The following is a 26,747-nucleotide window of genomic DNA, read 5'->3' on the forward strand; positions in this document are numbered from 1 at the left end:
AAGAAGAATTGTAATTAATGCAGAAAGTAAAATAATAAAATGCTCGTTTCTCAGATATTGACAACAAGGAGTAGAAGCTCTCCTGTACAGCAAGGAAACGAGTGGAAGCCATGAAATGCTCTTCTCACGTATTTCTGCTAGCTAAAGCCCCTGAAACAGGGCTGGGGGTGGGGGAACGTTCCTCGACATTTTTTTCAAATGCCAACAGGCAGCTTTGTTGCCTGATGAAAATTAGTAAGTAACGAATGTGCCTTGGGCACAGACAAAGTGTTGCTGCTGCCTGCAGCAGTGTGCAGAGCAGGGGGGAAGGGGGAAGGGGAAAGGGGAGAGTCCTCAGCGGTAGTTTGTCTTAGGTATCAGCAAATGCTGCTCCTTCAGCAACTGCTGGATTTATTTTTAACTGCTTGACTCATTCTTTGTCAGATGATTGACCGTCAAGCTGCATACTGAAACACGACTGTGCAGAAGAAGCAAGCACAGCTAAAGGAAAAGGGGGAGTGGTTTTCTGGGAAAAGAGGCGGGATTTGAGAGTTCAGCTTCACGGGCTCTGTGCTGTCATTTGAGTGAGTTACAGGCTCCAAAGCAGACTGAGCGTCTCACAGGTCAAGGTAGACAGTGAAGGATGATGGCTGCTTTTGGCTGCAAAGAGATGTGGCTGCTCATTTCTTAGGAGAAAGAAACTGGAAGCAGTGTTCGGGACAGCACTGTACTGCTCGGTGACAAATTAATATTTTTTTTTCCTGTGCTGGATGTTGCCAGTCTAAAGGATTCTCACCATGATCGATAGCTGCAAGAAGCAGCAACAGGGCTTTTCTGAGATTTTACCTGCTGGAGATGTTAAGCCACTGAAGGAGAAGGAATGCCTTGAGGTGAACAGCCAGAGAAGTCTCAAGGAAGGTCAGTCTCTTATTGATTGGGGGACAGAAAATTCAGAAGAACCGTGCATTCTCATTTCACAAGTATTCCTGGGGTTGTACTGTATGTCGAGGAGTATCTTTGCACAACAGATTAGGTATTGTTTTCCCTCTAAAAGCTGAATTCAGAATTTACTTGTTAAGTAATGATCATCATAGCTTGACAGAAATTGTACCGTGAAGAAAAATGAGCGATCGCTCTCTTCAGAGTAATATGTAGTTCTGAATTCATGAAGAACTCTGAAATTTTCTGCAGAGATTGCACAAAACCCTCCAAAATGTCACTATTGAAATGAATATAATGAAATGGATATCATGAAATTTGGCAGTACTGATAACAAAACTCACAGCCCCTTAGTTCTGTATGTGCATTGCTAGCTTATTGCCACTGGAATTCCTGTACTGGTATCCTCAGCTACTGTCTTCTTCTAGAATACCCTTTTTTTCCCCATACTTCAATTAGATTAGAGCCTGCTTTCCAGATGTCTGCTTTTGAAATTAATTCATATCTCCTTAAATGATTGTTATTACACTGTACATTAAATTAACACAACCCATAAGCATCGGTTTGTAAAATACGTATACCTTGAGGATATTTGGAGCTTTATTTAAAGCTAACAAATGCTGCTATTCCGAATTCATTTCAAGTAGTATTTGCTGGGCTGTGGCTGTAGCACTGCTGAGGCATGGAAGTTGTCCCATTCCTTCTAGCAGGAGATATTCTTGTAGCTGGCCTGCATTAAGGGGGACTGGGAAGAGACCGCCTGAGGTCAGCTGGCAGCCCTGCACAGCACACTTAGCTGGTGTGTGAAAACTTTCCAGGCGCTCTGCAGTTCAAGACTCAGACTCAAACTTCATAATCAATCAGAAACAAGCTCTATTTTGTAGCAGACAAAGCTCCTTCTTCCCTTTTAGAGCGCTCAGCTGTGGCTTTCGCTCCAGGTATCATTGGGTTCTCTGGTGATACAGAGATTTCTTCTCGGTTCATGTGACACGATTTATTTCTTCCTTTCCCCTTCCCACATGAGAAGCCTTTCTCAGAATTTAAATGCTGGGTTTGCTTCTGTCTTTAATTTGGATCTAAGATAACACTCAAAATAGCAAAAAGATACAAAGTTTCTTACAGTAACTGGCAGTTTTTTTAAAAAAGGGAGAAAACCCACCATATTACTAAGAAATAAGTTTGGGCTACAAAAAAATACTCATTTTTATATACCAAAGAGCTTGTGGTTTGTTGTGTTTTTTTTGTAATGCTGCTTCCTTTCGTCCTGATGGAAAGACAGTGATTGAAGAGAGAAGGCAAACAGTGGCTTCCTTCTCAAGGTGTTTGCCTTGAGAACTCAAACAGGCCCACTCGAACCTGAGGGAATACAAGATTCCTTCTTCCAGCATTTCTTCTTCCTAAAGCTTAGCAAGAGCAAGCTATTTCTTTGTTACGTATGTAGAACAAATTATTGAAAACATAGTAAATCTGTTATGCACTGAACATCTACTATCTTCACCTTTTCAATTCATAATATAAATATGTAGTTTAGGTATTTTTCAGATTTTCCCTTTTGTGTTCAGATACTTTTCAACACCATGTGTGAACGGTTAAAGCCACAAAAGTTAAAATTCGTTTAGCAATCGCAATGAAGTATGTAGAAATCTGAGTAATTCAGAAGGTGACATAGCCTTTGCTTCCTAATCTGTTTTGTCTAAGTTTGATAAATCTAAAAATGATAGAGTTTGCTTATTTCAGGAATAAATTCTATTGGGCGCAGTCCTTTTTTAACTTGCTTTTTTACAAGGAAGAAGAGCTTGGTGGAAACACAAATCCTAATGCTGACTTTAGCAAATGAATATTAAAGGCACAGGAAGGTTAGGTTACAAGGATGATTTTATTTTCTTCGCATAGGCTAATGACTGCTCAGTAAAATATATATTGTGGTATCCTGTAGTTACTTATTATCAGTCTGTGAAAGTATTTCGTAGTTTTACGCATTTTATCAAAATTGCCTTTGTATGAGCAAAGAACAAAAATATTTGTCCCTGAAGCTCACTGCGCAAAGGTAGCTAAGCAGTTTTTTCAGAAATTCCCGAAGCATTGTCATCTAATACCAAGGGAACAGAAATACATTTAGAAAATTAAGTGAAAAGCCTTGGATGAAATAAGGGCATCTTTGTGCATACAGTCAGAAAGACTCGATGTGATCAACAGTGCGTGTTTTAGGAACGTTTGTAAGTGAGCAGTGAATTTGGGCAGTTTTGCTTTGCACCCCAGCTTGTTCCAGTACAGAAATTACTGAGCTTGTTCAAGGATGTACAGCTGTGCAGGAAAGTTCTTGAAGGGATTATAAAATTGGTGGAAGAAATGAGTATGGTTCTATCATTCATGTATTAATCCGAGCTTCAGAGTTACCAGTTGCTGCCAGTTACTGTAAGAAAACAAAGCTGACCAGGAAAGAATGTTTTTCCTCCCTCTCTCCCCTTAAAGCATAATTAATTTCCTGGGTTTGTATTGCTTTTTTATTTTATTGTCTTGTGAGGAACTGCAAACTGGCAAGTCCTAGAAGCAAAATAGAGGGCAGAATGAGAGAAGCACAGGCACTGCTCAGGTGCCTGCTGGAAATATCTTCGTGCTGTCTGGTTAATGAATTACCAGATTTAGGCAGGAGTGGTTACTTCCCTTCATCCATGCAGTTAAATCAATACTGCATGAGAACTGTTTATTTAGCAGATTTCCTGCAGTTGCTTGCATGTTGAGTATTGGTCATACTCTGGACTTTTACTGCTCTCCTGCGGTGGCATAAATTCTTGAGGATTCTGCTGGCGTTTATTTAAAAAAAGTTTTTATAGATAGTGTATATTTATGTAAGTATATTTTAAGTATTTATATATAGTTCCCCTCATCAGTGGCAGCTTATCAGGTATATTTCTTAAAATACAGATAAGAAAATGCTGAAAAATAGTATACTGTTAGTTATAGTTAATAAAAGGAAGCACTTCAAATGCAGTATCCTGTGAGGCTGTATTACTGTCCTTAACTTTATCTACCAGAAATGGTCTCATTAATAACAGTGGGATAATTGTATGTCTTACAATTAAACCAACACACTACAGATTTTTCTTCTTCAGTATAGCACTTAAACAGAGAATAAGTATGTGGTAGTGCTGTTGTATTAGCCACATGCTTAAATACCTTGATAAACCAAGGTCACAGCGTAGTAATTATATATTATCTGTATACAATTAGGGGATACACTGGCTATCCAGGAGCTCTAAGAAAACTTGCTATGCAACTCCAGTCATGCCAAGATTTTCCAAAGCTTTCAAAGAAAGTAAGGCCTAAGGCCACTGCTGCCAAAAAATAGGTGTCATCTCATTCAGCCTTGTGCTGTTTGCTGCCATCTTTGTTCTCATGCTGGCATTATGATTATGGAGTCCTGAATTGAGCTGGATCAGTGAGTTTGTATCACTGAAGGCTATTTCAGTAGTCTTGGATTTCCCAGGTCAGAGTACTGACCCGGCAGGCTACATCTTTACTGGTGTTGCTGCAAGTGGAGCAGCTGTGGTTGGGGAGAGGAAGAGACCATTACCTCTTCATTGGTGTTCTGCAGTCTTAGATCAGATTAAGTTATGAAACCACACTGAAGCTGCTGTCTGTTTTGTTGCCGTGCTGGAGGTTTCTTTTCCTTTAACAAAGCATCCAGCAGTGCATGTATGCGCTTCCAGTCTTTCTAAGGCGGTGACTCTGTTGTCGTCCACTGAGCAAGCCCCTACAGAATTACGTTATTATCTACATAGCAGAATGACAGAATGCCATTGCTTCCATCCCAGGTCGCACCAGCCATCTTAAATATATATCCACCTTCCTCCTTTTATGTTAATGTGTAATCTTGTGACCCGGATGATTGGCCTGGGTACACGTTTTGTTTGCTGCTTCTGCTGTGCATAGGAAGACTGTGTAGAATGGAGGTATTAACTTCCCAAGAGGGCTTGGCTGGAAATTGTCTGTCATCAGTCAATGTATTATGCTCCAGACTTATCACAAAGCAAGTCTGTAGCTGATGGAGAGTTTGAACCCATTAGACTCTTGACAGTGTGTTTCTGAGCTGATAGTAATCATGGAGGAAAAACAAATTCGTTTTAAAAAAACATTAATAGACAGGAGAGGGTTATTGCAGATTTAGAATATGTAATTACTGTTCATGCACTTACTACGTGCAATTTTACAAAATGCTTTTGTTTTTTCAGATTTTATACCCAAGATGGTAATCTGTGTTGTTGGTTTGTTGTTTTTTTTAATTTGAAAGATTTTGCAGGAATTGTAAAAACATAGGTTTTACTTTTAACGTATACATATATATTCATATATATATATATACACATATATATTCATCCCAGCAGACCTTCCAGTAATTTTAGAGGCTTCTGCATGTTCTGACTTGTTTCTAAGCAACGTGTTCCATAGCAATAGGAAAAGATACAGAGTGTTCTATTTCCTACTCATTTAAGCTTCTCAACTGATACTGTTGTGCTTCATTTTCTTTGTTTTTAATGATCACACTTCACTATCCTTCTGATCTAGCTTTTCTTTTCCTACTTTCAGTATGATAATGTTACTTCTGGAAACAGCTATGTGTACAATATTACTGCTTACACACAAAAGCATAAATCACAGTGCTGTAGGATTTCCCTCCGGAATTTGGAAAAGATGGTTTGAAACAGCCCTCAGTAGCCTCTGCTGCCGTCATTTATAAGACAAAATGATGGTACAACTGAGTATCTGCTAAAATAGCATAAGAGACAGTTTTTCTTTTCCTACATTGCGTTGGATATATTCTCAGCAGAAAATTCACATACAAAATAATAAAAAAAAAACATAAAAATCTGCAAGATAAGACAAGGGATTTTTTTGTAAAAATAGATTTTTGTTTTTTAAATGACACTTTGACATACGTGAAAGTTCTAGCTTTAGGTGGTGTCAGATTTCTTTAATGATTGGTTAATTATTTCCATTTGAAAATTAAAATTATTTAACAGATCACATCATCTTCAGGCTGGGAGGTCAGTACAACAACTGTTGATGCATTTTATCTTTAGCCTGCTGAACAAGTTAGAATCACTTCCAACAGATCATAGACAGCTAATATTCTCACAGCTTTTTCCTCATCATCCTTCTTTCTTAGGCATGCCATGTAAATGAAAAGAGCATTACATCATCAAATTTCTGAGTTTGGACACACAGAAATGAGCAAAGCTGTGTACAAACTAGTTATTGTATTTGCTATTACCACAGATTGCTTCTGAAGGCCACCTGCCATCTGTTACAACACTCTCCTACTTTACTGGCAGCCTGCTGCTCACACACCTGCATTAATCCTGGTGCCGTATTGAGTCATAAATTACTTTGATGGAGGACTGTATTTTGCAGGGCAGCAGATAGAACTGTCTTCTGCAGCAGCGCCTCGCTGCAACTAGAATGTGCTGTGAACATCTGCTGCTCTGTGCATCAAGCCCAGTATGTCAGAGACTGCCTGTGTAAAGGCTGTTTTAAGGGAGGCTGTTTTAAATAGAGGCTTTCTGTGTAATAGATTTTAATTTAAAGGAGACGACCCTGTTTCCAGCACTGTCTGTTTCCATGGCAGCCAGCCTAGCAGCCCACACCGGAGTTCCTACCGCTCTTGGAAATTTCCAAGGGAGAAGGCTGGAATGTTGGAGATGGCATTTTCCCACTTTTTTCTTGCAGTTTTAACACAAATAGCTCATTTCCACTGGAGGAAGTAGTGAGTTGATTACATAAAGAACTTCTTTTTTTTTTTAATCAATACATTATTCTTCTTGCTGTCAGTTGAAATAACTGTATGCTGATTAATGAACACCTTGGCGATTCAGTCTGTTCTATCCTTGTTAAATGTCAACTATTTGAATACTTTCATAGCACCTTCTCTAAAAAGACAAAACTTCAATTTGAATTGAAAATAACAGGATATAAAATGGTATTAGATGAGGAGCCAGTGCTAGAATTACTGCACACACACTGTGTTCTGGTTTTTTTTCAAGACAAGGAGCAGTGGTGAAAGCTTGCCAGTCATGCAGATAGCATTGTTCCTGCCAGACAGCTATTTATTTTTGGCCTCCTTGCATTCCAGTTCTTGGGATTATATAGTACTACTTTGAGACACCTTTTCCATAGGATACAAATCACACATTTGTAACAAAGCGATGGCTGAAAATCACTTGCTCAACTTTGCTAGTAACTGTACTCTAAGTCATTTAATAGCACACTTTATTTTTACTTATTCAGAAAGTAATTGGAGAAAACACGGAAATTATGGAATCTCTTAGCCTGGTGCTAAAGCGTTCAACTAAATATCATACACTGACTTGAAAATAAAAAAGAATACAGCCTCCACCAGGTCAAAACGGAGTCTGACTGACCTCTCTGTGCATGGCTTTTATTCAGAAGCAGTTGGGAGATAATTCTTTAGAGTGGCCGTGGTGTGAAGGGGACATTCCTGTCAGATAATTTAAAGTGCAAAATGTTTGTGCTTTTAGCAACTGCATTTGCTCAGTGGTGTTAACATAGCTCTTCTTCTTAAATATGAGAAATAATATTAGTAAAGTTTGCGGTGTATTAACGTATTTAAATCTTTGTCGGTTCTGGGCCTTAAATTTGGAGATCCATCTTCTATGATTTTAGATGTTATGTATGTTAACTACCTGATTTTAAAAGCTTAAGAGTGAGAAGCAAACAGTCAGGCAACGAGCTGAACAGATTCACCCAGAAAAGAACAATTTGTTCAACACCACGTTTGAATAAGATGTACCCGGAGGAGCTTTGTTTTATAGAACCTTATTTTTTCTCTTGAATTCTTCCTTCCCTGGATTTCACCATTTTGTCTGGAGATGGTTATTAGAAAAAAAAAGAAGAAAAAAAAAGAGAGATATATAGAGACAGAGAACAAATAATACAGTGTAATAAATTAGTATAATGCCTCGATAGATTTCAGATTATTTATAAGCTGTGTCTTCCGGTCTTATCCATCTTCCTGTCTTATTAGATTTACTTTATGTGTTACTTGACTGCTGCAGAAATCTTTTGCTGAGTGGATTTCTGCTTCTATATATAATCAATAAAGTCAGTTTTAGATTTAATTTATTTACATTAGATTTAAATTAACCTGAAAACTACTGTATAGTTTCTCCCTGAAATAAATTTGCAATTCTTTGCTAAAATTGCAACCTGAGCTCCATTCTCATATATTTCATTCTTGTCTTTGAAAATAATTTCATCACATCTTCCTTATTAAAACCTTTTAATTTAGTTTCCATGACTCCCATCTTCCATATCTTTCTGGTTCCAGCTTCTTGTGAGTCCCCATTTCCCTTCTAGCTTTTAATAGAACAAATTCTTAGTTCCCTTCCTTCATACCCACTACGGGTCCACCTTCAGTATAATGATACAATTCTGCATATACATGAACCTGCTAAGTTGTAGGGCTGAGTCTCTGTGACTGCAGTGACTTAATAAAGGTCCTTACTGCCTGCGACCATCTGCTCTGACACGCAGACCCATAAGCTGACTTTTGTCCAGGTGGACCTATCCAACTCATGTACCACAAGTTGCCATTTCCTCCTTAGAAACATCTCAGCTTTTTTATTTTTGTCTCCATGTGACTAAAGGCATCTTAACACTTATGTCTTTCAGTGATGTATAAATACTACATTTTTTCCTGGTTTGTTTGCTTTGGAGAAGCAAAAACAGTTTTCAGCTTTTCATCTCTTAGAACTAATATATTACTTTCTAATTTGCAGCAACTTCTGTTAGATACTTTATTTTCTTTAGACACACATTTAAGTGCTCAACTGTTAAACAACAACAGCAAAAACTGGATGCCAAACTTTTTTTCCTTCTTAATTTTTCATACAACTTTATTTACCCTCCTCACTTTGATCAAATCAGAATCATCAATGACTACCTTCTGGTTGCATCTTCGAGTTATCTTTTCTTTGGTGTTCTCCCTTCAGTGCTTCCCTATTAGTCATGCTACAGGCTGTTCTTCCCTAGCTGTGTAATGTCTGAGTTCTTGATATTTACTTAGTAAGCGAATGTTCTGTGTCATTTCTGTCTTTTTTCCTGAGCTCTGGTAGAGATACACATGGCTCAACTTCAGAAGCACCTTATCTAATTTGCGTTGTGATGTCCAGGGTATGATGATGGTAGACATGTAGTGTTATGAGACACAAGTATTTGTTACATGTTTTTGCTAAGAAATGGTAAAACTTCACATGTATGCACACACATTTTATGTTCAGCTACACACCTACTGCTTTTGTCATCCTTCTGCTGCAGTACATTACATACTGTCTTCTCAGACTTGCACATTGCTGAGGATACAGATGAGTTTTTACTCCTTCTCACAAAGCTTAAGCCAAGAATCTGATCATGACTGAAGCCACAAATCATGGATAGAATACACTCATAAATTATATAGCAGAGTTTCCCATCATCTATATTTGGAATTAATTTTTGTTAAAGAATTTGTTTAAACTGTTCAGAAAACAAGAGGTAAGACACCTACATACTTAGGTTTACTTTTTGCTGAATAGATTTACTTTGTCCCTCTGCCACTTCCTTTATCAGTTCCACCAATCACACTCATGGCCAAGCAACATTCATTTCAAGAACTGACAGAAATTCCATCAACCACAAATACAAGTAACACATGCTGGGGTATGTGTTTGCACTGTTGATGCTTAGGTGGTGTAGGGCTGTGTTTTTGTTTGTTTGCTTGTTTGTTTTTCAGAGGGGTCTCAGCAGTTGCATACACCTCAGCAAACTTCCCAAACTTCTTAATACGTACCTTGAAGAGATACAGAGGAATATAGAGTAGAAGTATTGAAGCAGTTATTTAGCTTGCTTGTGTTGCCAAACTGCAGTGTGAGGCCTTTCTGGTTTTTTTTCTCCCACAAACTTGCCAATGAAAAATGAAAATGCAATAACCATTAAATGCTGAGGTGGTAGGATGTGTTTAGGCTGCCCAGTCCAACCAAATGACCTAGAAGTAAGCATCTGTGTTACTGTAGTAGAATGCCAAGTGCCAAATAGAAGTTTGCTCCCTTTCATATGAAGATGGAAAAATCTTTGTCTGAGAATCCTGTCAGTGTCTGGATCTGGGGAAGGCAGCTCTAGGTCTGCTGCTGTTCCATGTTCTCACATCTCTGTTCCTTGTAATTCCTGTGTAACAACACAAATTCTTGTGTAACAATATTGTAAACTCTGAATAGAACTGCTGTTGCACAGCCCTGAAATGTTTGTATTTAAATTCTCGGTGTTTGAGTCACATAAGAAAATAACGTCCTTGTTGTCAGCATTCGCCTGGCTATTCCCGGTAGTAGTGCTTAAGCCAGAGGAGTATCCTTCCTGTACTGCAGAACAGGAAATAAGCTGGTTCCTTTTAAATTCTGAAAACAATGAAGTTTGTCCTTTACCTAATTTTTAGAAATTACATCCATTTTGATGTTCTGGACAATGTATTACTTTGTTTTGCTTCCTTGTGAAATACAATGGAACAGCATGTCATAATCATACATCCATAATAAACTATTTAGGCAGAATTTGAGAATGTAAGTAAAAAATTTAGTCTATTTTTTCTTGACCAAGCATCCTGGCCATCGCTCAAACAAAAGATGAAATTTCACATTAGGTTAACAGCTATACATATCTAAGAAATAGTGAAGCACTATGATAAAATGATACAGGTATAAGTGTAAATTAACGATTAAAAAAACATTTTTTTTTTTCTGGAGAGGAAGTATGAGTTCTTTATGATATATGTGTGAAGCAGTCCTTTTATCAGATGTGACCAATTAACAGCAAAATCCATTGTAAATAAGGATTTAGATTGGTGCAAATTATGCTCCTAGCAGTTGATCCTTAATGGTGCTTGTCTTAGAGGTTAATCAGGTCCAAATGTATATAGCAAAAATACTTCTAAAAGTAGTTGGCATATTTGAAAGTTTGTCTTGATCTTTTAAGAGGGATATTATGCTTACATTTGAATGGTTGTTTTCTTTTGTCAGTACTTCAGCTGAGGCTACAACAAAGACGGACACGTGAACAGCTGGTGGACCAGGGCATCATGCCACGTAAGGCTTGCTTTACTTCTAGACATTTTTATTACTATAATGTATCAATTATGAACTCATATTTAAAATAATGAAGATCAGGACTTCTCTAAAATCATTAAAAATAACTCTATCATTTGAAAGGACTAGTGGAATCCTTTCGGTAATCTAAATGAGCAGGAAGTAAATTCATCATGCTTACCTAACGTTTCAGTTAAAATAGCCACTGTGATGAAACTGCAAACTTTTTACATGAGTAGATAGTGATAGGACAGAGGGAAACAGTTTTAAAGTAAAGGAGGAGAGATTTACATGGGATGTCAGGTGGAAGTTCTTCACAGAGAGAGTGGCGAGGTGCTGGAATAGGCTGCCCAGAGAGGCTGTGAGAACTCCGTCCCTGGAGGTGTTCAAGGCCAGGTTGGATGGGGCCCTGGGCAGCCTGGTCTGGTGCTTGACCTAACTGTTGGCAGCCTGCCTGTGGCAGTGGGATTAGATCTTTGGTGTCTCTTCGAACCCAAGGCATTCTATGATTCCATGAAATAAATGTTATAAACGACTGAACACCGATATCAAAGCCAGCAGTATTTTAAGAGTAGGATGGTAAGTGTTGCCGGACCAAACCGAAGGACACACAGAAGTTATAACTAGGGCATCAACAGGCAAGTCTTCTGTGTTAAATCTTGCATGATCATGGCTGTGATGTTACAGGACATGACTTTGGCTGGGCATTGTGCACTGGGTGATACTCAAAAGCTTTTGTGCCTAGCTTCTTCTCATCACTGCATATGAATACATTTCCAGGAATATGCGAAGAGGCTTTGTTTGTTCTGGGGTTGATTTTGTTTTTTAGAAGACTGCTTGTTTTTTTACTAGTTGCCAAAAGTTCCTGATCCATTTGTCATATCTGGCAAAGCACCCAAGCTGGTGTAAGAGTTTGGTATTCTTCTCTTCCCGATCGGATTATATACTGGTAGATAATGAATGCCTTTAGATGCCATCTTTTGAAGCGTTGAGATGCTGCTGATCAGCTGTAGTGCAGAGTGTCTTGCTAAGGCAGCAGTGTCCTCAAGATCACAAATTTATTTATAAATGCATAAATTTATTTATGCTACCAGGATTCTGTAATGCTGAATTCCCAACTCTGAGTACCTGTCATCCTTCCTTGAAAGCTGTGCAAGAAGTTAGTAAATCGTGAAGTTAGTAAATCATTTTTATCTCTAACTGTTCTACAATTGGAATCTAACTGCAGTTTATAGTGTCTGAACTCCCAGCATTTTATTTTGAAAGTAAGTAATTGACATGCTTGACGCAAATGCACTTTATTACCAGAGTCTGTTTCCCTTTATTGATTTCAATGTGTTAGAGATGTGCAGAGCTTGGTTTCCATAACCACCTGCTTCATGGTGGAAGCTTGCTGGCATTCTCCTGTACAGGCATAAGAGTTGTACCAAGGCCTGTCGTTTCTACCCCTGAAGACTTCTCATGTGGTCTGTCCAGAGATAAATTGTTCAGACAGTTTCATATGATGATTGTTTCTTTTCTTCTTCCCTGGCTGTTTCACAAAGTTTAACAACTCCTAGGCCCATAGAGTTGCCACAGAGGCTCCTAGTAAAGGCAGTGGATATTCATCTGTCATCAGAGAAGTTAGCTCCAGCTCTTCAATGTGAGAAGAGCTTGCACTTGGTAGTGTACTTTATGGTATAGCAGGCATGCATCTTCTCTTGTGACTAGTATAGCAATAGTGCTATCTTTTTTCACTGGGGTGACAAAAAGAATTCAGTTCTGTCAGTGTGCACCATGATAAGGAGCATTGGATTTCAGAGATGTACCAGTTGGATTGGCCTCTTCTTTCTTCCATTTTCAGTTCTGGTAAAAATAGTTTTCACACTCAGTAACCAAGGGGCAGCTGTCCACCAACGTACACAAAATACAGTTAGCTCATTTAGCTCATAAAGTTTAACTCATTGTGGAGCTTACCAAAGGAGTGATGACTCCTGAAAAATTCTTCCTATTGAAAGAAATACATGAGGCCAGCATCCTGGGAGATCAAAGGAGACTGTAATGATTTCTAGTAATGAGTGGCAAGATCTCTGCTTTAATCAGGACTGTTTAGCTCTGAATGTAGAACATGCTTGTCTTTTGTATTCCATCACAAAGGAGTACAGGGCTATACTCAGCAGTATGAGAACAGAGCTATTTTATACCCATCCAGTTTCTTCTGCTCTGATCAGGACAGAGAAATCTACAATTGCTTTGCACCCCAAATAATCCTTGACAAAGGATCAAAAGATTGACAGCCTCTGAAGAAAAGTGGGGATCTTCCTATTGGTCTTCCTTCAGTTTCATATAGAGAATCACCAGGCTTTGTTCTCCAGTTAAAAATTCAGTTTACCACTTTTTTAGATTTTCCCCAAATAACAGCCTCTGTTGTACCTTACAGTTAATAATTAAGTCATAAAAACCTATCAAATTATATGCCCCTGTTTAAGATCAAGAACTGTGGTGAGACTTGAATCACAGTATGTGGTAGAATACATTAGAAAGTAAGTACTTCTGGCTTCCTGCTCACTTTTCATCCTTGATGGTAGTTTTTCTGGTTGCTATTAATTCTGCTTCAAGAGAAGGAGAATTTATAAATTTATGACTCACTGCAGTTAATGTCCTCCAGACTCTGTGCTAAGATAATGTTGGTGTTGCACTGTAACCAGGAAATAAGCCTGCCAACTTTCTTCTCAAAGCCTCCTGTTTTTTAGGGCAGACTATGTACTTCACATTCTCAGTGTCAGGACATCTTTCTAAATCTTTCACTGGCCCAGATTCTTTTAGAACTGTTTGTGTTCACCGCTAAGATATCCAGGGTTTGGGCTTCTGCTCACGGGCTGCCCGCACTTCCAGCCATCTCAGCACAGAACACTCAGAATGCGCTGAGTGTTGATGCCATGTTTCACTGACCAGAACAAATGGCTGTTCACATAAAGGACACTGAAATCCTCCACCCAGCTGGAGGGTTTTATTGCTTATTTATTTACTGCTCCTCACTTGCTATAACATATGCTTACCCATTTAGAAAAAGATCATTTGCTGTAACTGATAACTCCTTGCCTCCCCAGCTTTCTCCTTTCCCTCCAGGTTCTTGCATATACAGCCCTGTGTTGAGAGCAATTCAATACCAGGATGTGCACTCCAACTTTTTTGCTAAGCAGCAAGAAGAGTGAGAGTTTGCCTTCTGTGGATAATATTACTCATAAGTGAGGTTTCTTCATCTCTGTGGTAGATTTCTGCACTGCAAAGAAGCTGCGGATTTAAATCACAGCAAGGAAGAGTCGAACTTGTAGATGGCTATATCTTGCCTGGAAACATCTCCCTGAAAGTGTTTGAAAGACAGTAGAGATGGCTGTCATCAGCAGAGTCTGCTGAAGTGGATCGTATGTTTGTGACGGAGAAGAGCTATGTGATCCCTGGAGGTCTTTTCCAGCTGTACCATTCCCGTGATTTACCTGTCTTTTTTTTTTATGACGTACAGCTGGGCTTTCTGCTGCTGTTGCATGATTTTCACACTAGGCAAACAGGCTTTCTAATATTAACGGTCTCCTTGAATATTGCTTTGAATTGAATTGAATACATAATAGGATCATCCTATTTTCTAATCTGAACACATGAGGCTTATACAAAATTCTTGAAAAATCAGCATAAATACTTATTAAATGACAATTCTTCTCTTTCTGGTAACAGCAAGGGTACCATAGGTACAGATGAATAGTAATGTAGAATCATGGAATGGAATCATAGAATCACCAACGTTGGAAAAGAATTGCAAGATCATCCAGTCCAACTGCCGACCTACCGCCACTATCTCCCAGTAAACTGTGTCCCTCAGAACAGCATCTAAATGTTCTGGAACGCCTGCAGGGACGGTGACTCCACCACCTCCCTGGGCAGCCCACTGCAGCACCTGACCTCTCTCTCGGAGAAGTGAGCGCTCTTTAGAGAAGAATAGCAGAATAAATGAAAGTATTTTGGCATTTTATGTCCTATCTCTTAAATTTTCTGCTGTGGAACAGTTTTAGTTAACAGTCCACTTATTGAAACAGTTAACTGTTATGCAGTGATATCTGTTAAAATCATATATTCCATGTATTCTGTGTTAAGTAGAAATTAAAAGAAATAGAAATTAATACAGTTGGCATGAGTCAAGTGTAAGCCTGGTCAGATGCAAACACTGCCTTAACATAGCATTAAACAACCAGACAGATATGGTGACTAGGGTATTTCTTTTGTTAATCACTTCTTATCTACTTAACTCTTACTTTTCTCTTCACAGCTTTGAAAAGTCCCGCTGCATTCCACGAGCAGATAAAGAGCCTGGAGCGAGCCAGGGTAAACCACTTTGTGTAAACTTGCCATTAACATCTGGCAATGGACAGTCAGTTGGATACGATATTGAATTTTCTGTTTGAAAAAAAAATCTGATCATTGCAGTAATAATATGGGCTTGTATTTTAAAAGAATCTGTTAGAATAATATGTTGGCATCAAATCTAAGGAAGTTTCTTAATCCTTCCTAAATCAAGCACATATGTGGGATTAACTATGGTCATATTGCAACACATACCTCCTGTAGTCTAAGGAAAAAATACCTGGATTCAATTATGCTTGTGTTATATTTCTGTAGCAAATATCTAATCTGTATACTGTACAGATTTAGCGTGGCACAACTCCAAAAACATCCCAAATTTGTTTTGGGAAGATAGAAATTCATTAATACAGCTTGACTGAAAAACAAAAACAAAGCAAAGCAGAACCCTGTCTGGTAGCTCTGTTGTAACAGTGATCCGCTGTTCTGAATGCAACTGCAAATATTCATTGTTGGACATCAGTGAATTACTTTCTGCTTTTTCAAATAAATACCAGTTAATGATAATTCTTCATTTCTTTAAAGACTGAAAATTTTTTGAAGCACAAGATCCGCAGCAGACCGGATCGGTCTGAGCTCGTCAGAATGCACATCCTTGAAGGTACGTACGCACCCTGTAAGCAGAAGGAGCTACTGTTACACACTCAGCTGTCTAACTGAATTGGGCTTTGATGTGAATTATTTCTAAATGTCTACACGTTACTCTGTTTCTACAGTGTCTTTAATACATACGGCTGTGGCAGTGAAAGTATTCTTAACCGTGCATTTGTTGGCAAGTGCATTTTGCTTTTAGTCCCTTATGGTAATTATGCCATGGTGTACGTAGATATACATATTACTTCCATTTCTACTCATTACCCTAAAACAATTGACAATTCTGGACATTTTTTCTCCCCAAAAACCCCTACCTATTATAAACTTGATTTCTACCTTGCCATGTTATTTTGCTTGTTGCTCAGGTCATTTGGAACAGTAACTTGTTTTATGAATGAGTCTGTATTACTGTGGTTCATCATAATCTTATCAACTGCAGAAATTACCAAATAACCATAATCTAAGTCAGTTTAATGTTCATTAGTTTCTAAACATGCATTTGGTCTGGATAGATAAAGTACCAGAGAGGAGTTTCTATGTTGATAAACCGTCTCCATATTGACAAAATATCTCCAGATTTTCCTGGAGATATTTTGAAATACAATTTTGAAAATTTTCTATTTGAAAAATCAGTTATCAGTTAAACCTTTACCATAGCATAAACTGGTAAACATTAAATCAGCAAATGCTATCCTTAGATTTTAATTGGAATTGGCTGTTTTATACTCCTTGCTTTATTCTTGGACATTATAAAAATGTTTAAAAAATTATTATTGCTTTTAAAAAATAGGTTATATTTATTTATTTTACTTTTTAGAAAGCATAAGCATGGAGATGGAAAGTATCTTTTCATATTATCTTAATACTAGTTTGAGAGTTTTCCAAATAATACTTGTATGCTTTTGATGGAAACAGAATGGTTAGATAGAGACAATGCTAGTTGTCATGAAATTGGAGAAAGATTGAATAGAATATTTAAATCAACATATATTTTAGAGACCTTTGCAGAGCCTTCGTTGCAAGCCACTCAGATGAAACTGAAGAGAGCACGCTTGGCAGATGATCTGAATGAGAAGATTGCGCAGAGGCCTGGTCCTATGGAACTGGTAGAAAAAAATATTCTGCCTGTAGATTCCAGTGTTAAAGAGGCAATTATAGGCAAGTAGAAGAGCTACAGCATATATCAAGTCTTAAGATTAAAGTTCACTAGAAGAAAACATAGCTTACTAGTTCTTATTCTTTCAGCTTCTGATACCTAAGTTGTGTCATCATTTAACTGAATACAGTTACCCAGTCTTTGTTCAAAGCCAAGCTAGAAATACATAGACCATAATACTCCATCTGAAAATATTTGTTTCTTAATAATATCATCTACATGGCTATCATTATATCAAAAATGCAGTAAAATACTTAACATAGAATATGTTCAGACTGACCTGAAAAGTGGTCAGTTTCTAGCAGCTAGCTAATTCTGCCACCAGTGAGTGTCTAAATTTAATTTGTGTAACTAAAAATTATTGTTTTGCTTGTTCCTTTATAAACATTCTAGCAGTTGGACAAGAGAATTACCCTCAAGCTTTGGATGACTATTCATTTGATGAAGACAGCAGTGATGCTTTATCACCAGATCAGCCAGCCAGCCAAGAATCCCAAGGTTCAGCTGCTTCCCCTGGTGAACCAAAAACAAGTGACTCACCATCACCAATAACACCAAATGCTACTATTTCAACACAGGTACAGTTCTAAAACATTGAAGCAAAATCTCCTCAGTATATTTTTGGAACTATAGAAATGGGGCATAGTTTCACATGAAATTCGTATCTTTGCTGTTGCAAAGAGTTGGCTGGAACTCCACATTCTGTTAAGAATTATAGACTGGAGTCTTTGCTTAGCTGTTGGTGGTGACGAAATTCCCATGGCCATAGATTCACCGAAAGTCATTATGGCCAGTAGAGAAACTGCTGTTTGCCAAGAAGTTGTTTAGAAGGCCACATCCACAGTTTGCTATGGCTGTTACTGATTACTTAATGTCTATCTTCATTCTGGGCATGTTGTTTACTTTTATCTGGATTTCTGCTCATTCTCCTATGAATTTTTTTGTTTGGCAGAGAAAGACACAAATTAAAGGCTTCAGAGGAGGAAAAGGCAGCAAAGCTCTTATATGTTTTCTGACAGTGATTTGTTAAACAATCAGCAGAGTCCACAAACGAGCCACGTTTTTATGCTTGTCCTTCTATTAAGTGTGCTTGTGGAAAATGCTTTTATTTATGTATTTTAACTGCCAGAGGATTTATAGCAAAGCTAGGGCTCTGCATACAGGAACTACACTGCACTTTTTAAAATAAGGCAAACCAAAAGGTAAGACAGAACTGGATATTGAGTTCTTACTTTATAAAATAATGTAAAATGAAGCAGCTATATTTGAGATTAATATTGCCTGTTCTCCCAAGACGTTTCCAATTCTTTTAATGGCCATGGACAACATGATACCGTCCTTTATTTACTTATTAATGCAGTAATTCAAAAAGTATTGCAAAGTTCATGCTGAAAAAACAATGCCAGACACAGTGTACTGCACATCTGTTCTATTTCATTGTTCACTAACATAAAAATAAGACATTAATTGAGTTTTGTATCAAATGAATGTAATTTGTGCTGAAGAAACTGAAAACAAACCACATGAAATTAGATTCCTAAGAGATAGATTCCAAATAGAGAGCTAAATAAAAATACTCAGAGCAATACATGCCAAAAGCTTTTCAAGTAGGAAGCATAAGATAGATACATGATTGCGCCAACAAAACAACTGAGCACTTGAAGCTGACTGGAAAGGCACTTCAGAAGAACTTCAATCCTCTGCTTATGGATTTGAGAATGCATTACAGCCTCTTCTGTGCACAGACCTAAAATCCAAAGCTGCTCTGCAGAATAAAACTGATGCTTACTTTATTGTTCCTTATGAAATAAAGAAAATTGAGCCTACATGTCTCTGTAGGCTCTGTCTGGGAAATTGATCCTTCATTCTTCTAATTTCCTCTGACAAATTTTGCATTTTATTGCAACAGAAAGTACAAAGAATATTTTGAAAACAGTGAAGTACAGCCAGTGTTCTTTTCAAAGCTTCCTCCTCCACACATTTTCAAGCCTCACAGAAAGTAACATAACTTTGGGAACCTTCAGCTCATGTTTACTGATGACCCAAAACTTGATTTCACCTGATGTATTTGCATCTGGTAAGAATGAGGTGCTTTACCACAACAATTCTGATGGTGCTAAACAGTTAACATCAAAACAATTATCTTCAAAAAACAGCTGAGTTTTGTTTGATGAGAAAGAATTGAATAACTATTTTCATAATATATTCACTACAGCCTTGTTGACCTGCTAAATACTTGTTTGCATTTAGAAGAAAAGGTTCAGAAATGATATCATCTGTATCTGGAAGTAAAAGTTCTGTTCATATGATGTAATTCTTACATTACTTTATGAAGTGATCAAGTGAAGAAGCTGAGATCCGTTTAGATTTTTAAACTAAAATTTAAAAGCATAACATATAAACGGCATGCGTGGTTAATTGCCTCCTCTGGCACCAGCAGTAAAACTGGCAAGTCTATAAAAAGTTTTGTATTTCATATAGTTAAAGTCCTTTGTAGTTCAAGATAATTGAAGTAAGGAAAAAGTTATATGCTATGGCAAGGAAATTATTTAACACCATGAGTTTCAAGCAACAGAATTTAAGAGATTGTTTTCTGAAAGATACTGACTTTTCCATTTTAAACTGTTGTGTTCTCTTCATGCAGCTGTTCCTATGAAGGGTCGCTAAGCAGTTTGAATTCTTGTTATTGTCATGTTGTTTAAGTTCAAGAAGGATCAAAATGACAAATTATGAAAGATTATGTAATGAATAAGCTGAAATAGCAAATATTTTCAATCATTTTTAGTTGAGACTTTATAAAAAGGAAATTTAAGAACTACTGACAATCATGAGGTTTATGATCGATACTTTGAAGACCAACTGGGTGCTTTTTTAAATAGTAATGCTATACCTTGAATAGTCTTTTTAAACTTGACATAAAAAGTGGTACAATATGATGAGTTACAGCATCCACACACCTTTCTTGAAGGATTAGTTCTTATAAGTCTCCTGCCATTTCTTATCCAAGTCCAGCAAATAACAGATACTGTGCAGATAATGGACAAAGCAAACACTTTGAAAGTTGGTTATAAAAACAGAGGTATTTATAGCTTTAGCCTGCTTCTCACACAAGACATACACAGTGCAGTGTTTCATTGACTAAGCATGGCATACTAAATCGTACCATTCAGTAAAGCAGTATCAGAAGCTTTCCTGTGGATGGCTGTGCTACGTTTCTTTTTGCAGTAGCAATGAAACAGGTGGTTTCTTCCAAATACACTGCACTGTATGTGGAATTCTCTGAGGTTCAGTAACATACATTTTGAAATAATGTAAAATCAGACATCTTAGCGGTGTGCCTTTAAGAAAGGGGGGCAAATATTCTCAGAAAATAAAAGTTCCTTACAGAGTAAAAACTGCCAGGAGTTTGACTGATCAAGATCTTGGAAAATATTATTTATCTAATAAATTGAAAAGGAAAAAAAGGATCAAAGCCACTGTATATAAATAGCTTATGAAAGCTAGGTAGCCTATTCACAGCGTTCAGGACAGAAAAAGTGGACATGACAGAGTTGAGCTCAATGAAATTTTATGATGTTAGAAAACATTCTGGAATTTTCTGGCAGGAATCGTGGTGGCAGGAAAATAATAATTTTTAAAAAATCCTAAGTCTTTATGGCATTTGTTACATTTATAGATGAAATGACGCACACAGTGCTTGTAGCAGCAAGGGAACAAACTCAGGAAAGTGCAGGCTACTGAATTATACCTATTTAGTAACATCATAGTGGTTGTACCTCCTTAGCAAATGCTATTGAAAATTATTTCTTCAAATTATGTGGCTGCATTAATACTGTGTGCTCATGAAAAAAATAGGTTAATTTTCCTAAGTTGATGTTTGACCTTCATGAAAGGCTTTTCTGAGAGCAGTAATTTGTGGGGTAAGATTTTCTTTGTCTGCACAAGATTCTGACCTCACCCAGAAAGCTGTGAAGGCCTCAACTCAGTAAATAACTGTTTTTTCGGTGTTTTTCTGTAACTTCAGTCAGCTGCTTCAGGTATAGGTGCAGTGAATCCAGGGTCAGATTTTAAGGTGACATCATGAATGTTGCTTCAAGCAGATCAGTGGTAAACCTGAAAACGACTGGTAACAGCACGTTCTTTCTTTAGTTATCTTTAACCTCTCTCTCCTTCTATTTAAAATCAGTAAAATCATATAATTAATAAAATCTCCACTTATTTCCATATAAAAAAACTTCAAGAACTTTTAATGTTCTTAAAATCTGTAACTGTGGTTGTAGAAGCCTTCATGTATGAAAGCTTGGTAACTCTATCAAGGAAGGAACTTGACAGAAGGTTCTCCTGTAGTCCTTGCCTTAAAAAACAAGATTTCTGTTTTCATTACACTGCTGGGAACAAAGGTACTCCAGTGATAGCTGTCAGTTCTTGAAGAATTTTCCAATTACAGCGTTAAGAACTATGTAGGTTGCTCCAAAAGTAATGCCTCCTATTTATTTCCATAGAAATTACAAACAGTACGAAGAGCACAATAGCACTATTTGATAGGACAGATTCTCAGCTACACTGTTTTTCAATGTAGTCGCCACCATTAGCTACACATTTTTGCCAGTGATGAACAAGAGCTCTTCATTTCGTGATGCGACACTGTACATGGCCATCTGGAAAGTGATTGTCTTTCACTGCTGAAATGCAACGCTGTGCTGACATCCAGTGTTTGGTCTCCATCAGTATTCACAGTGCTGATGAATGTCAGTGGGAGCCACTTTTTCCAAATAGGAACTGAGTTCCACCCTTTGCTCCACCCACACTTCCACTCAGGCGCCATTCTGTCACAGTGCCCCTCTGCTGCCATCTGTCACACAGCAACAACCTAGTGGGCCAACATCGTTGTAATGCCAATAGGAGGCATTACTTTTGGAGCAGTTCTCTTATATTAGAAGTAGTTTTGGTAAAATGTTCCTGACTTGAGTGGATCAGGTTACTTCTGAATGTCCTTCCAACTTTTTTTTTTTTTGAATGGATTTATCAGAATGGATTTATCAGGGTAGGAACTTTGAATCAGAAAAAAAAAAATCATGATACTTCCTTTCTGATTATTTTTTTTCACGTTTGTTGAAGGAGAGAAGACTTCTGCAAAGCAAGCCACAGTGTGAGCGTTATGTGTACAATGCCCTTTCTGAGGGCTTCTTTTATGTTTTATAAATACTTTATCACTCTTTTTACTTGCAAAAAATGTCAACAATACTAATTAAGTAAAGAATTGTTGTTGTAAAAGTATAATATACTATTAAAAAATGATATTAAAATCAATTACTGTTTTGTCATAGTGAGACTAGAAGTAATTCCTGTATGAGTAAAAACAGATTTCTGATACATTTAGATGCAGTAATTAAAATACAGAGAAGTCAAGGTAAGAAGTCAGTTTCTTAATTGCTATATTTGAAGTGTGCCAAAATGTGTGTTTATAGCACACTTGTGTACATGGAAGAGTCCTATTTTTGTCATTTCTTCTAAAACTGTTTTGTGAACTGTCTTAACTGCTTCACATATTTTTTATTATTCAGATGCTGTGGATGTTTTTAATGTTTCTTTTTTCCTTATATTTTTTTAATACTAGTATCCACCTTTAACCTCTCCAGTTCCTGAATTCCTTAAAACTCCTCCCGCAATCGAGCACGTTACACGTTCTACTGCTACAGCCACCATGACCACAAGTACTGTGACTGCAGCAAAGCCTGGGCCAACATTAGTAAAGGTAGATATCTGAAACAATGGCATCTGAAGACAGTTCTTAATCTGCTTTGTTTTCCTGTGGCTACATTCAGTACAGGAATACATTAAGAATGTTACAGTATCTGTAACCAATAACAACCGCTTACAGCGTTCAGAACTTCGCTGTTGACTGCAGGCTTTGGTACACTGAGCTCAACCCTTAACACTTGTAAGGGCTGGCTGATTATTTCAAGAGGTTCATATGCTGTAGTTGACTAAAGTACTGAAGCAGAGTGATGCACTACATTGTTACTGAATTTTTTAAAAATACATAAAGAAATAATATTAGATTTTTGCAATATTGATTTTCTTTTTTCTACTAAAGAAGTTAATTTTCTAATCTAGCTTTATATGGGGAATAATTTAATAGGAACAGAGGCAAATGCATTCATAATCTACCTATAGCCAAACTAGTGAACAGCATTCCTTCTTCTTCACAAATATTTTTGTAGCTTGTTTATCTTATGAGAATAAAGCTGTTAGTTACTGTACCCTTATATTTGAATATCAGAAAAATGCACTCAGTTCTGTCTTCTACACTGCCTTATCCAGCAGCATGGAAGACTTTTACAGTACAGTGTGAGAAACATTTGTGTAGGAAAATGTCTGAAACGTTTCAGCTCTGTACTGATTTTGTATATGTAGACTTCTACCTAACTACATGAAAATAATTTTCAGAGGATGACCTCTAATAGACAATTTCTAGTATAAAATTTGGCTATATCTAGCAAACCTTTGTACCAACTTACCTCACAGGACCTCAATGATAAATGCAGATATTCCCCCCAAACAAGCTACTTGTGTAGTACTTGTGCATGGATCAACACAGGATTTCTGCTTTGGTGCTTTCTGTATGACTAGGTAACTGCCTTCAACTTTTCACTCAAAATAATTCCGAAGATCTTGTAAAGGAAGAGCATTTTACCATATGTACAGATATTGCTGATAAAAGCGGTGCTGAAAGCTCCATTAGAGTAATCCTGGACTTGATAGGATGGTCTGTCTGTGATTTTAGTCTAGATCTGTAAGTACTTCTGACCTGTAGGTGCTTACAGATGGTGTTTAAGTTGTTATCTTTCGCCCGTATGAAGTGTCAGTGTAAGTGTAAGACTTTGAACTTCGCTCCTTCAGAAGAATGTTTCTTTGTAATGACAGGAGATGGCTAGCAGAATCCTTTAGCTTCACTTGTGCCATGTACTAACAAAATATTCACAAGCTATAATTTCTGATGGCCCCTTTTTCGTGCAAAAGGATAAAATATAGTATGTTACCTTTTCAAGGATGACGACCGCCATTTTGAGTGGGATTGCAGGGACAATTGTATTCAGCAGCTCTCTTTGCAGTAAATACACTGATGTGTACTTTATCTTTGTATCATGCGTAACTGCTCATAATGCAATGTCTTTTATAGTTGTTTCAATGTTTTCCATCCATAATTAGCAAAGCCACCCAAAGAACCCAAATGATAAGCATCGGAGTAAGAAATGTAAGGAACCTAAACCAAGGGTGAAAAAATTGAAGTATCATCAATATATTCCACCTGATCAGAAAGGTGAGAAGAACGAGCCACAGATGGACTCAAACTATGCTCGTCTGCTACAACAGCAGCAACTGTTTTTGCAGCTGCAGATCCTGAGCCAACAGCAACAACACTACAACTACCAGACAATTCTGCCTGCACCGCTAAAGTATGTGAAGCTTTGTTTGTGTTTGCTAAGTGTCTTTCAGAAGCATATATGCATCAGTTGTAGACTTTGTGCCTTAGAATTGTTTTTCAGATGTTAGAGACACATGGAAGCTGAGAAAACTTAAACGGCACCATGCGTTAGTGTGGGTATTATTGAACCTCAACAAAGTCATGAGATAGGTCTCAAAATACTTCTGAAGTCTGAAAAGCTTGTAACAAATCCTATTTACTTTCAGTTTGACATGGAAATAGAATCTTCTACCTGTCAGATATATTTTTCCAACCGGAGGCATATATGAAACTCAAAATATGTATATGTGAAAGCAAGAAAGTTTTGTCACTATTTGCACTCAGATATAATTGAGGTAGGCAGCGCAGAAGAGAAACACGCAGACAGCAGCTTTTACAAAGATGTGTGCTGTTCTGCTGCTTTTGTTGTCCTTTTACATCTATTCAACTCCTGCCATTTTCAAGTTAAAGAAAAAGTCTTTTTAATTATGTAAAATGGGTATGTTTGTACCCTCATCTCTAATGCTTATGTGAACTCTTCAGCACTCTCAGCAATGAGAAGTGTGTTTTGTTTTATAGATAGAAGCAGTTGGAAACATAAGTCTTTAAGAGAGTTGCCAGCAGCGTTTAGCAGAAAGGAGCCGGCTGACTGCAGTTTCATTCTCCCCATCTAAAACCATCATTCTTTTCCTAGAAGTGCTTACAGTGTAATGTGCCACAGTCACACAACCCTAAATTCAAGTGGCTTTCAACATTTGTTTTTTGTTGTTGTTGTTGTTGTTGTTTTTTAATGAGCTTTCACCAAGTTTTCTTTCCTCTGCAAATGAGACTAGAAAAGTAAAAGGATACCATCTGTGGTTATATTTATAATTACCATGTATCCTAACATTTAGACTAGAGATGTTTCTGCTTGCTTACCCACGCTTCTTATGTTCTGTTTTCTGACATTTCAGAAATGTTTCTTCCTAAATCACTTGAATGAAATAAAGAGCTAATTTATGGTACCTAGTGTAAATGGTGGCATTTTAAAATTTTTTAACAATTATTTTGAGGTCATGATATGAGATTCTTCTTTACGAGAGTACCACTGACTTAAAGCACGTCATCATCAGAGTAAACTGCCTTCCCTTTGTTCCTTACTGGATGTGAACGTTGGATTTGCATGTAGGGTCGATACATAGATTTCACCGTTACGGGGTTTTTTTCTGACATCAAACAGGAAAGTAATTGACTGCTCTAGTTAATGATGAATTGGTATAAACTATTTCTGCACTCCACAATACCCCTAAGGGATAATATGACAATAATAAAAACTGCGAAGCATAAATATGTAAGCTTAATGACAAATAAAACATCAATATAGTATTCTCTGTATGTTTTCTTCTCTGTGCTGTTTTATTTTAAAAAATTATTTTAATGTCACATTGCATATTTTTTTTTTAAATCACTCTTCATTAGGTTTATAGAATCACAGCTTCTTGACTGAAAAGAATATAAAATATATGTATTATATATTACATGTGTTGTATATTTAACACTGACATTATTGTCCTCATTTTTCTCATCTCTTGAAGGCCACTGAGTGACAAACAGAATAACAGTGGGAACACACCACCAAATGCTTTGAACAACAACACACCAACATCAGCTGCAAACTCAACAAGACAGAACAGTAATGTTCCTAGCCGGAAACCAGGACCTCTGCCTTCAAGTTTGGATGACTTGAAGGTAACGAAGAGAGATTTTTCCATTCCTAAACATCAGGAGTTTTCATAAAATGCAAACAGTTACTATCAAGAATAAGTCTAAATATTATTTACCAACAAAAAGCATATTTTTCTTTTAACTGTTTAGTATAGAGTAGTGAGGATTTTATACACAGCTCTTCTGGACTTAAAATATTTGTTTTGTCCTCATAAGCATGTGTTATAAAAGTGACATTTATTTCCTGAAGATTAGAAGAGGAAAAGAATTTCACACATTGTACAAGTACACAGTTTGGTACCTTTTATAAACTGTGAGGTGTATTCATGTGGAATTTCCACCCTGATGGATTTTAACACTGGAACAGCAATTTCTTCACGACAAT

General features: G+C 37.2%; 1 protein-coding gene across 13 annotated transcripts in view; it reads left to right on the top strand.

Moving 5' to 3' along the window:
• Positions 1-26,747, top strand: part of MRTFB (myocardin related transcription factor B) — a 71,804-nt gene that overhangs the window by 26,414 nt on the left and 18,643 nt on the right. For 10 of the 13 annotated variants that reach the window (XR_002120259.2, XR_002120258.2, XM_019620869.2 and 7 more), the window contains 8 exons: positions 10,983-11,048; positions 15,349-15,404; positions 15,966-16,041; positions 17,031-17,192; positions 17,584-17,768; positions 22,808-22,945; positions 24,403-24,650; positions 26,233-26,386. Coding sequence is in view for 11 of the 13 variants with exons in the window: in XM_019620869.2 (XP_019476414.1) it covers positions 10,983-11,048; positions 15,349-15,404; positions 15,966-16,041; positions 17,031-17,192; positions 17,584-17,768; positions 22,808-22,945; positions 24,403-24,650; positions 26,233-26,386 (1,085 nt within the window). In the remaining 2 variants the exon portion in view is untranslated. Of the gene's footprint in view, positions 1-547; positions 898-10,982; positions 11,049-15,348; positions 15,405-15,965; positions 16,042-17,030; positions 17,193-17,583; positions 17,769-22,807; positions 22,946-24,402; positions 24,651-26,232; positions 26,387-26,747 lie in introns of those variants that run through there. The other 3 variants (XM_010719712.3, XM_010719711.3, XM_010719710.3) reach the window with 3 other exon arrangements.

Source organism: Meleagris gallopavo, chromosome 16 (assembly GCF_000146605.3).
Source record: "Meleagris gallopavo isolate NT-WF06-2002-E0010 breed Aviagen turkey brand Nicholas breeding stock chromosome 16, Turkey_5.1, whole genome shotgun sequence".
Lineage (NCBI taxonomy): Eukaryota > Metazoa > Chordata > Aves > Galliformes > Phasianidae > Meleagris > Meleagris gallopavo.